This window comes from Solenopsis invicta, chromosome 7 (assembly GCF_016802725.1).
Source record: "Solenopsis invicta isolate M01_SB chromosome 7, UNIL_Sinv_3.0, whole genome shotgun sequence".
In the NCBI taxonomy this organism is placed as follows: Eukaryota; Metazoa; Arthropoda; class Insecta; order Hymenoptera; family Formicidae; genus Solenopsis; species Solenopsis invicta.
The window spans coordinates 8,025,494-8,037,738 of record NC_052670.1 but is presented as its reverse complement, the minus strand read 5'-3'; the positions used below and the strand labels follow the sequence as shown (position 1 = coordinate 8,037,738).

The 12,245-nt window shown below is 31.2% G+C and overlaps 2 protein-coding genes across 5 annotated transcripts; both read left to right on the top strand.

The window, feature by feature from the left end:
- The first annotated feature begins 170 nt into the window (after positions 1 to 170).
- Positions 171 to 6,998, top strand: LOC105205895 (peroxisomal acyl-coenzyme A oxidase 3-like). Of its 3 annotated transcripts, none has more exons than XM_039452104.1 (13): positions 171 to 415; positions 1,469 to 1,633; positions 1,891 to 2,016; positions 2,158 to 2,310; positions 2,385 to 2,532; positions 2,642 to 2,932; positions 3,007 to 3,170; positions 3,235 to 3,481; positions 3,637 to 3,870; positions 3,967 to 4,121; positions 4,365 to 4,658; positions 4,750 to 6,460; positions 6,833 to 6,998. In XM_039452104.1, exons 2-12 carry the CDS (start codon positions 1,505 to 1,507, stop codon positions 4,837 to 4,839), a joined length of 2,031 nt encoding a protein of 676 aa, XP_039308038.1. In that variant the 5' UTR covers positions 171 to 415; positions 1,469 to 1,504; the 3' UTR covers positions 4,840 to 6,460; positions 6,833 to 6,998. The 3 variants fall into 3 exon arrangements, with proteins under 3 accessions (XP_039308038.1, XP_039308037.1, XP_039308039.1); XM_039452103.1 differs by having other exon boundaries at positions 172 to 452; XM_039452105.1 differs by lacking the exon at positions 171 to 415 and adding an exon at positions 946 to 1,128.
- LOC105205394 (peroxisomal acyl-coenzyme A oxidase 3) lies at positions 6,322 to 10,497 on the top strand. Of its 2 annotated transcripts, XM_039452093.1 has the most exons (12): positions 6,322 to 6,460; positions 6,833 to 6,998; positions 7,239 to 7,364; positions 7,505 to 7,660; positions 7,741 to 7,888; positions 7,984 to 8,274; positions 8,349 to 8,512; positions 8,577 to 8,820; positions 8,972 to 9,205; positions 9,302 to 9,456; positions 9,700 to 9,993; positions 10,085 to 10,497. In XM_039452093.1, the coding sequence occupies exons 1-12, from the start codon at positions 6,354 to 6,356 to the stop codon at positions 10,172 to 10,174; spliced, it is 2,175 nt and encodes a 724-aa protein (XP_039308027.1). In that variant the 5' UTR covers positions 6,322 to 6,353; the 3' UTR covers positions 10,175 to 10,497. The 2 variants fall into 2 exon arrangements, with proteins under 2 accessions (XP_039308027.1, XP_039308028.1); XM_039452094.1 differs by lacking the exon at positions 6,322 to 6,460 and having other exon boundaries at positions 6,574 to 6,998.
- The last annotated feature ends 1,748 nt before the right edge of the window (positions 10,498 to 12,245 follow it).

The following is a 12,245-nucleotide window of genomic DNA, read 5'->3' as shown; positions in this document are numbered from 1 at the left end:
TTTTACGTCCTTTGCTAAACGCAACAAGTAAGCGTTCTTATGGGTAATAATGATAGTAGAAGATATGTGTAATGTGTCGCGGATCAGGCGTAAAGTGTGGAATGACATCGCGTTTTAATCGTACACGATGAGAGTCGAAAACGAAAGATGTTAACCACTGACAATGAGTTGGCGCGATGATTAGTCTTCTACGATCGGTTTGTGAGTCCGGTTGTCGATACAGGCGCATTCGTACTTTCTCTTCCTTCCTATTCCTTCCAATTCAATCCGTTGCTTATTTTGTGTCAAATCGCGCCGAATCGCAAAAGGTACGACAAACATACGTTGATGCACGCATTTACGAAATTGTGAGGAATCGAAATTTCGAAATATCTATAGGATTGGCGTAACACTTCATCGCTAGCGCAAGTGCGAGGTGCGACTGGAAGTTTTACAACTACTTCTTTTTTCAGGTATTTTTTAGCTGAAAGTGCGACGTTTCACTGTTTTTCTTCGTTCTTAAAAATTCAAGCAGTGGTCCAGTTTCAGTTTTTGCAGGTTTTTTTTTGTTTTTTTTTTTGTTTAGGTATATCGTGCGTTTATTTTTCTCTTTCTCTTCATCGTCGAATTAAGCTCTTGGTAGCAATCATATAACTTTTTCCCTAGGGCGGAAAGGTGAAAAGTGAAATCTTTTGCCATTGAAATTAATGGCGAAATTTTTCACTTTTCATCTTTCCGCCCTCGAGAAAAAGTTACATGATCGCTACCCTTATTTCATTTTATGTAGTTCAACTGTAAAAATTATTTTACCTATATTGCACAATATAAATCATGTAAAAAGAAGTGAGCGAGAGAGAGAGAGAGAGAGAGAGAGAGAGAGAGAGAGAGAGAGAGCGTAGGCATTTGCAACATTTCGTTCTTAAGTACATTTTCTACGCTCGCGATCTGCTATTCTTCTTTTAAAAGCTGCTTGATTTAGTCATGGTTTTATTTGTAGTCTGTGCGAGAGTTTCAGGTTTTTCGGTTATAAACACATTAAATTTAATGTATAAAAATACATTGAATTTTGTGATATTCTTAATAGTGTATATCTCATTTTTAATAGAAATCTTTTGGAGAATTCAAGCAATACAAACAATTCTATTATAAGTATGTAACAATAATATATCACAATACGATTGAATTGATTATATCTTCATAGATATCGAATAACGTATTTTTTACTTCACATCGTGCACAATTTAGCTGTTCATGTCATTTTATCTTAAAAATATCATATTAGATAGTATTTATTTTTTACAAACGTAAATTGTATCAAAAGCATCATTTACTTGTGACTGGTCGCGAACAACCAATCAGTATAATTATGATGTGTAATAAATTATTAACTAGCGACGATCAAAACGGCGGTCTTTATCATGCGTAAATTATTAAATAATTGTGTATTCTCGTTCTTAATGTCAATAATAAGATTTGCTGTAATCGCCAGTTATCCACGACACGTTGTGAAAATATTACTTTCACGATGTCCACCGCCAAGGAATTGATAGCGGATTTGCCGAAGGGACCGCTGGATGCATACAGGAAACGAGCAACGTTTGACTGGAAATCATTTAAGTTGACTTTAGAGGGAAAAGATCGCGTGCTGTATCAGGTATCTAAAATAGTATATTGCATTACGTCTGTTTTGTTATTAACACACACTTTGATTTATAGATATATAACTTGAACTGAATAAAGCCCATTTAATCTTTTTATTTATTTTAATAATTTTATTAATTTATTTAAACAAAAAAACTAGTTATGTGGATTTTATTTATGCGAATCCTTTAAAACTTTAAATTAAGTGATTTATAGTCCAAGAATATTGAGCAATATATTCACATGATAAATTATGGATTGAATAACTAGAAAAACGTATGGAAAGTTATCAAGAACCACCCAGCATTTCAAAGGCTAACGGACCCAACGAGTTTAGATGAAATAAGAAGGCGTTGTAACAGTCAGATGCGTGCACTTCTTGAAAATGGCACAAATGTAATTATGATAATTTATTTAATTAACAAATTGTAATAATTAACAATAGTTGATAACAAATAAATTTTTGGTTTTAATATGAAAAACAATATTAAAACAATATTGGAACTTTTATACTTAATTTTTGAATGAATTTCTTAGCTAACAGATGGTGAGATTGCCTATTGCATTTATCAATACGATGGGTCGATAGGGATAAAAGGGGGTATTACCTTAGGAATGGTACCAACTAATATATTCTTCCTGGGAACCGATCAACATTTACCTCTCATAACAGAATTTTACAGTGGAAATGTATGCAAAAATATGACACAACGATGCATTATTACGAGATATATAATATTTGTTAATATTCTTATTGCTTATAGTATATCGGTTGTTTTGCGATGACTGAAATTTCTCATGGAACCAATGTGAAAGGCATGCGAACTAGAGCAACATATGACGTAGCAACGAAAAGTTTTATCTTTCATACACCTGATTTTGAGGCTGCAAAATGTTGGGTGGGTGGTTTAGGTGAGCTGTTCTACTGAGCTCTTCTACTTGATAATGAATTGATGATTAAGATAATGATACTTGATAAATTAAATGTTTTCTATGTTTTCTAATGCAAAGTAACTTTTAGGAAAATGTGCAACACACGCCATCGTATTTGCACAGCTAATTACACCGGATGGAGTAAACCGTGGCCTACACGTTTTCATCGTGCCAATTCGCGATCCCAAAACTCATCTACCTTTTCCTGGTGTCACTGTTGGTGATATGGGTGAAAAAATAGGCCTTAATGGAATAGACAATGGATTTCTAATATTTAATAATTACTCTGTACCACGTAGCTGCCTGTTAAATCGCAACGCGGATGTCAGCGAAGATGGAAAGTATGTCCCCACTATAAAGGATGAACGAAAAAGATATGGTGAGAATTAACATTAATATGACGTACAGTATTTTGTAATTTAATCCATTAATGTGTTATTTACGCTGGCGCAGGCTCGTTTTTGGATGGACTTACAATAAGTCGTGTAAGCATTACTACGATATGTGCTCATTATATGACCATTGCAATAACGATTGCCATACGTTACTCCGCAGTTAGAAAACAATTTGGCCCTACAGAGGATAAGGAATTACCGGTTATAGAATATCAAACGCAAGTATGTATAACGTCAAAATTTTTACTTAAAAGTATTGCCGCAATTAAAAATACGTATGTTCTAGCAATGGCGAATTATTCCTCATTTAGCCGAAACATACGCAGTAAAAATATTTGCGATGGCATTGCACCAAAAAAATCTCGATTTTACGCCGATAAGCCGCCGTCAGGATAAAAATAAAGATTTAAATGCTGATACAGTAATGGAGATACACGCGTTATCTTGTGCAACAAAGCCATTGTGTGCATGGATTGCTCGTGACGCGATTCAGGATTGCAGAGAATCTTGTGGTGGGCATGGGTACTTAAAAAGTAAGTACAAAATTACAGTTGTATAGGATATCTACAAAGTTTATTTTTACCATATTTATTAACATATATATTATATATACATTTTTATGATAAATTATTAACATATATGTATATTGTATATACATTTTTACAAACTATTACCATTTTATTGTTAGTGTCACGTTTGGGTGACATCAGAGCTCAAAATGATGCAAATTGTACGTATGAGGGCGAAAACAACGTACTTATTCAACAAGCAAGTAATTGGTTGTTAAATCAATGGGCTGCTGTGATTAAAGGAGAACCTGTCATATCACCGCTTGGTTCTGCCGATTTTCTTGTAAACGCAGAACAAATACTTAGCACTAAATTTAATCAAACTACAGTGGAAGGTGTACTGAAGCCCGAAAGTATTATACAAATTCTTTATTGCAATAATATATTACAAGTTATTAATTTAAATGAACTTTGAGGTATACTGTAATATGTTACTTTCTTCATTTTAGATTTGCTCTTAGTTTTTAAATGGCTGGTTTGTTATTATTTGAATAAGACATATCGACGTATGATGGAACTTAAATCAAGCGGAATGTCTGATTTTGATGTACGAAATAATATCCAAACGTTTCTAGCACGAACATTGTCTCTGGTATATGCAGAGGTAAATAAAATATATTTTTATATACACCTAATACTTTAGTTTTAGTAAAGAAGACGCATTATAGCACATTATATTTTAAACAATTTGTATTAAACTCAAATGTAAACTTTCCATTTTAAATTTTCCAAAAATATATATGCTTCTTTTTGTGTAATGAATGTGTTTTGCGTTAATTTGCATTTATGCTCTATAACATTATCGTAGAACAAAAATTAATATGGTTAAGTTGTTCTTTTGTTACAGCATGTACTAATGCTATATTTTATCAAATGTATACAAGATCCAAAATGGAAACCAAACGAAAAAGAAGTACTGACAAAATTGTGTTCTTTATTCGGAGCGGTAACATTGGAGAAGAGATTGGGAGATTTATATGGCGGTGGTTATGCTTCCTCTAACAGTAACATAGATGATCTTTTGCGGGAGGGAATTATAATTCTGTGCAGAGACTTAGTCGACAATGCTGTTGCTTTAGTTGACGTATTGGCACCACCAGACTTTGTCCTTAATTCTGCTCTAGGAATGTCGGATGGCGAGGTATATGTTACTGCTATTAAGTGTTTTATATTTAAGTATTTATATGTAATACTTATGATTTTTAATATGTAAATTGAAAATGCTTTCTTAGGTGTACAAACACATGAAGGAGTGGATGTTCGAAAACAAAGAAAACTTTGAACGTCCATCGTGGTGGAATGAAATCCGGTCTAAATTGTAATATTACAATCAGGGACGAATTGACAAATTTGCTGTCTTTAGGGCGTTTGTACACTACCGCCTCTCTTCCTTTTCACATTAAACGGATTGTTCATTAATTATGTACATCATTGCAATAGGCAGATTTGATACAGATTTATGAATTTATTTTATTTTTGAGTTCTTTTTGCGGCACGATCCTCATTATCTCTTCTCGAAAAACTTTTCAATTTATTTTACTTTGTATAGTATAATGTATAAAATGTGATGTATATGTGAAATTTTTCTTAGAAAACGTTTTACTTTAATATACATATGATTTCGAATTTATACAATAAATTTTTGGTTCTAAAGATTTTATTTAATAATTTTTCTTTTTTTAAGTAAATAATTTTTTGCTCATTTTGCCGCCCCTCAAAATATGGCACCCTAGGTCGGCCTTGTGGGTAATATGGCTTTGATTACAATTAACTATGAGAAAATATTTCCATTACAGTACACACATACACACACGCACACACACACACAGAATCTTCAATGAATTAACGTATAGCCCGCGAAAACTTTTTTGGATTGACAGCATAAGAATTCCATAATTTTAAATCCACTTCATGGACTAACCCATGGATTAACCCTCAGCGTACACGCTATACTGGATTCAATATCTTGCTACACATGGGTGTACGGTAACCGGATCATTTTCAGTTGTGTATTTCTCGATATCTAATACATGGAATTTGAACAATTTTTTTTTTAAATTGATACGCCAGAAAGTTAGGAAAAAGAATTAATAAATGTGAGAATTGAGAAATTGAATATATTTGCAATATTCAGGAGAGATAGAAACGTAGTCGCGAAAAAAAACGGTCTGTTTTTAATTCCTTGTTTCGAAAGCAAACTCTTTAGAGAAATTTTTCCAACGGATTTTGAAAGGTAATAGAATGTACTTTAAGAAAAAATATTGTTATTTCAATTGTTTTCAAAAAGTACGTTTATTCTGTAAGATGAAGTTAGGTGATTCTTTAGCATAAGCAAACATGAATTGGATAGAATGAATCATTCGTTTTTTATTATAAAACTCGATAAAACAAAAAAATATATACACTTTAATATATTTTATTATTATTAATCACACGAAACATTTGCAACAAATTTTTGCTGTATGATACTTACACACTGGTTTGTCACATTTTAAACATTTATACATAGTTTTTCGATCAAAGGTAGATGGACATAATAATTATCTTTTTGGTTTAGCCATTTTATTGTCTGCCAACAAATTACGAGAATCTTGATCTTCCAGAATATCTGTGTAATCTACAAAACTGTTTCATTTTCATAAACAGCTGCACTTTTTATACACGCGATCTGACTACTTTCTGCTACTCTTTGCTCTATTTATTTATAGTCTTGTATAATTCACGACGTGGACTCCATGGCACGTGCGAGATTCAATTTAATTAATATAATTATTGACTGACGCACTCAGTTTTTATAGCAAAAATCGGTGTGACTAAAGTTCCCATCTACCTATTAATGCAGTATCAATTAACACCTCATCCGTGTCGACAGTTTAGTTTTATAACCAGTTTTATACCATCTCACGGTGCATACGGTCTTAACAGAATTTTATTATTGAAAGGGTGTACCAATAACATATTCTAGTACATTTGAATAAAACTATCTTCGTAGGTAAGTTTGTTGGATTACGCATTTTTTGCATTATCTAACTGTTTAAATCGTTTTTCATCACCAAAATTTCATGTCAGATATGGTATGTATCTTTTACGAGCATCTTAATTAAATCATATTGAAAGCGTCAAATGACGGATGACGAATGATAAATTATGTATAACTGATAAAAAATTATATTGACAACAGCAGCAGCGATTAAAGCGGAGATTTTTAATCATTTCAAAATTACTGAATAACCGTGTGTTTTCATTCTTAACGTCGAATGTTAAGATTCGTTGTAATCATCGTCACTTATCCACGACACGTTGCGAAAATTTTAGTTTCGCGAAAACAAAAGGAAGACACGCGATGTCCACGATGTCCACCACCAGAGACTTGATAGCAGATTTGCCGAAGGGACCGCTGGATGCGTACAGGAAACGAGCGACGTTCGATTGGAAATCGTTCAAGTTGGCTTTAGATGGAGAAGAATGCGTACGGTATCAGGTATCGAAAACAGTGCATTGTCCAAATTATATTATTAACATAGGTTGAGATTTATATCAACATAAATCTCGATTGAATAAGGTCCACTTGATATTTTAATAATTTTATTTCTATTTATCTTTAAAAAACTACAGGAATATTTATGGGCTTTTTTATGATCTTATATAATGACCTTATTTATCTAAGACCATATCTTAGTAAACAGTATAATTAAATGCTAATAATCGCTTGAATAACTAGAAAAAATTGTGGCAACTTGTCGAGAGTCATCCAGCATTTCAAAAGTTGACGTGGCCGACAAGTTTGGATGAAATTCGAAAGCGCTGCAACATTCAACAACAAATACTTCGCAAGAATGATGTGGATGTAATTATAATTTAATTGACAAATTATAATAATTATATTAATCAACAATTGTTGATAACAAATGAATTTTTGGTTTCAATATACGAATACTTAAAATAATATTGAAACTTTTTTGCTTATTTTTGTATAAATCTTTTCAGGCAATTGGAGATGGTGCATCTTTCCTTTACGTTTTTGAATACGATGCGTCGCTAGCGGTAAAAACGAGTATCGCCTTTGCTATTGTACCAAGAACTGTATTAGCATTGGGTACAGACCAGCATCAACATCTTATAACAGAACTTGGCTCTGGAAATGTATGTATGAACATGACACAGTAATACAGAATCATTATTAAAAGATATATAATATTTATTAATATTCTTATTGCTTAAAGTATATCGGTTGTTTTGCACTGACTGAAATTTCTCATGGAACCAATGCGAAAGGCATGCGAACTAGAGCAACATATGACATTGCAACGAAAAGTTTTATCTTTCATACACCTGATTTTGAAGCTGCAAAATGTTGGGCGGGTGGTTTAGGTGAGCTGTCTTTTACTTGATATAGAATTGATAACTAAGTCAATGACACTTGATGCATTACATGCTTTCTATATTTTTTAATACACTATTTTTAGGAAAATGCGCAACGCACGCCGTCTTATTTGCACAGCTAATTACACCGGATGGAGTAAACCGTGGCCTACACGTTTTCATCGTGCCAATTCGCGATCCCAAAACTCATCTATCTTTCCCTGGTGTTACTGCTGGTGATATGGGTGAAAAGATAAGTCTTAATGGAGTAGACAATGGATTTCTAATATTTAATAATTACTCTGTACCACGTAGGTGCCTGTTAAATCGCAACGCGGATGTCAGCGAAGATGGAAAGTATGTCCCCACTACAAAGGATGAACGAAAAAGATATGGTGAGAATTAACATTAATATGACGTACAGTATTTTGTAATTTAATCCATTAATGTGTCACCTGTGCTGGCGCAGGCTCGTCTTTGGATGTACTTACAATAAGTCGTGTAAGCATTACTTCGATATGTGGGCATTATATGACTATTGCAATAACAATTGCCATACGTTACTCCGCAGTTAGAAAACAATTTGGCCCTACAGAGGCTAAGGAATTACCGGTTATAGAATATCAAACGCAAGTATGTATAACGTCAAAATTTTTACTTAAAAGTATTGCCGCAATTAAAAATACGTATGTTCTAGCAATGGCGAATTATTCCTCATTTAGCCGAAACATACGCACTAAAAATATTTTCAATGGCATTGTACCAAATACATTCCAATTTTATGATGAACCGCTTTCAAGATGAAAATGCAGATTTGATCGCTGATACAGGAGTGGAGATACACGTGTTATCTTGTGCAACAAAGCCATTGTGTGCATGGATTACTCGTGACGCGATTCAGGATTGCAGAGAATCTTGTGGTGGGCATGGGTACTTAAAAAGTAAGTACAAAATTACAGTTGTATAGGATATCTACAAAGTTTATTTTTACCATATTTATTAACATATATATTATATATTTTTATGATAAATTATTAACATATATGTATATTGTATATACATTTTTACAAACTATTACCATTTTATTGTTAGTGTCACGTTTGGGTGACATCAGAGCTCAAAATGATGCAAATTGTACGTATGAGGGCGAAAACAACGTACTTATTCAACAAGCAAGTAATTGGTTGTTAAATCAATGGGCTGATATGATTAAAGGAAAGCCTGTCATATCACCGCTTGGTTCTGCCGATTTTCTTGTAAACGCAGAACAAATACTTAGCACTAAATTTAATCAAACTACAGTGGAAGGTGTACTGAAGCCCGAAAGTATTATACAAATACTTTATTGCAATAATATATTACAAGTTATAAATTTAAATGAACTTTGAGGTATACTGTAATATGTTACTTTCTTCATTTTAGATTTGCTCTTAGTTTTTAAATGGCTGGTTTGTTATTATTTGAATAAGACATATCGACGTATGATGGAACTTAAATCAAGCGGAATGTCTGATTTTGATGTACGAAATAATATCCAAACGTTTCTAGCACGAACATTGTCTCTGGTATATGCAGAGGTAAATAAAATATATTTTTATATATACCTAATACTTTAGTTTTAGTAATTAAGACGCATTATAGCACATTATATTTTAAACAATTTGTATTAAACTCAAATGTAAACTTTCCATTTTAAATTTTCCAAAAATATATATACTCCTTTTTGTGTAATGAATGTGTTTTGCGTCAATTTGCATTTATGCTCTATAACATTATCGTAGAACAAAAATTAATATGATTAATTTCTTCTTTTGTTACAGCATGCACTAATTCTATATTTTATCAAATGTATACAAGATCCAAAATGGAAACCAAACGAAAAAGAAGTACTGACAAAATTGTGTTCTTTATTCGGAGCGGTAACATTGGAGAAGAGATTGGGAGATTTATATGGCGGTGGTTATGCTTCCTCTAACAGTAACATAGATGATCTTTTGCGGGAGGGAATTATAATTCTGTGCAGAGACTTAGTCGACAATGCTGTTGCTTTAGTTGACGTATTGGCACCACCAGACTTTGTCCTTAATTCTGCTCTAGGAATGTCGGATGGCGAGGTATATGTTACTGCTATTAAGTGTTTTATATTTAAGTATTTATATGTAATACTTATGATTTTTAATATGTAAATTGAAAATGCTTTCTTAGGTGTACAAACACATGAAGGAGTGGATGTTCGAAAACAAAGAAAACTTTGAACGTCCATCGTGGTGGAATGAAATCCGATCTAAATTATAATATTACAAGTGTATTTACAAGGAATTGTTCCCCTTATAGTACACGCACAAACACACGTGCGCGCGCGTGTTTATGGATTTATAATGTTATCAAAATGCATAATAACTTGAAAAAAACGCACAAAATGTTATTCGATCAAAAATTTATTACATATTAATATTGAAATAATTTATTATCTATTATAGCAATTAGTGCTTTGATTATTTATACATTTTTAATGTGATAATTCTAATGTTATAATTCTAATGTTATTATTGATATGCTTCAATATCATACATTGTTTTTTAATACACAATTTGTGAAATATATACATACTAACATTAGGGTTTTTATATCTTCTCTATCTTTTCAGGTTTTGGCTAATATATAATATATAATATAATACCATTTATATTTTATTATTGTATATAATTTAAGTGTTGAATAATATTAAACACTTTTAATTGATAAACAAGTTGTATCACTCTTAGAATGAAATTAAAGAAGATTGATTTAACTGAATACGACAAAATAAAATAATACTGATGAAGATGATCTGACTGGATATTTGCGTATACAATAGTATATTATCATCAAAAAATTACATACACAGTGTAAACCGAAACAAATCGGATCATTATAAGTTTTGAGACAGTTATTATTAGTTTTTTATTTTATACGATCTGTTTCATTAGGCTAGTTACTTCCGCGCACTTCCTCTGTAGCAAAAAGAGTAGACAACAATTTCGCATTGTGTATAATTCAATGTCAGTAAATGATACAAGTGCAGAAAGTGCGTGAAAAAATTTTGTTTCTTATTTAAAATTACGATACCAATTTTTTGAGATTGTAACAAAAGGCTTGATAAACTCTTGTAATGAAAGTATTTATTTACTTTCATTTCTTTTAAAGTGATGATCCGCATCGCTTCCAATATTGGGACGAATTGAACAATTTCCTTCTCTTAATTTTTTTTCATTGTGCAATAAGAAATATCATGTTTACATGTTATTTTATTACATAAAACTTGAGCTAAATATGTAAAAATTAAGAACTTATAAATATTTTATAAAACTTAATTACAAAATTAATTTTTTTAATTATTTTTTTATCTGTAAAGAAAAATTGATCCTATTTACCTCTGTCTACTCTAGACGTTTCGGTCCTATATTTGAACTATCTTCAGTTTAATGCAATACAAATAAATTATTATACATATTTATTATATAATAAATTGAGGAGATCAATGTTGGTCTGTAAATTTAATGCTTGTTTTTGTTTGTGAATAAAACTTTTTAAAAGGGATAAAAAGGATGAAATTTTGATACTAATCTTCTCAGTTTTTGATATAACAGATTGAGGAGATCAGTGCCAATCTGTAAATTTAAAATGTATTTTTGTTTGTAGATAAAAATTTTTAAAAGACATATAAAAAATAAAATGTTGACACTAATCTCTTCAATCTATTTTAGATCAAATCTGTTATAAACAGATTAAGAAGTGTTTATTTTAAATTTTTTTAACAGACAAAAGGATACAATTTTGACACTAATCTCAATCTATTATATATGTAAATACATGTAAGTTTTAATTTATGTTTTATATTATTATGACACTTCTTATCTTATTTTACAGATAGACTATTTATACTTGTGCATCACAATGTCTTATAAATACTTAAATAAATACTTAAATAATCTGAATTTTTAAATTGTAAAACTTGATTACACTATTTTAATTTTAATGTATTCAGCGAAGGAACTAATTTGCATTCAACAGTGAGTCATAAATTTATCAGTTGCGGCAGTTATTTATTTGTATTGCGTTATATTGAAGACGAATGATTCAAACATAAGACTGAAACGTCTATGTGTAATTTTTTAAAGATAGTGTACTATTATACACGCAAACTTCCAGTCGGCTCTTTATTAGTATTATTTCATTTTAATGCGACTCTTAAAATATTTTTAATAAGAACAAAATAAAATTTGAGAAATGTTGTTTTGAGAAAAGTCTGATTATGAATATAAAAATACGGAAAATAATTTCAAATTTCTATAAAAACTTTTTGTTTTATACAGATTTATTCGTA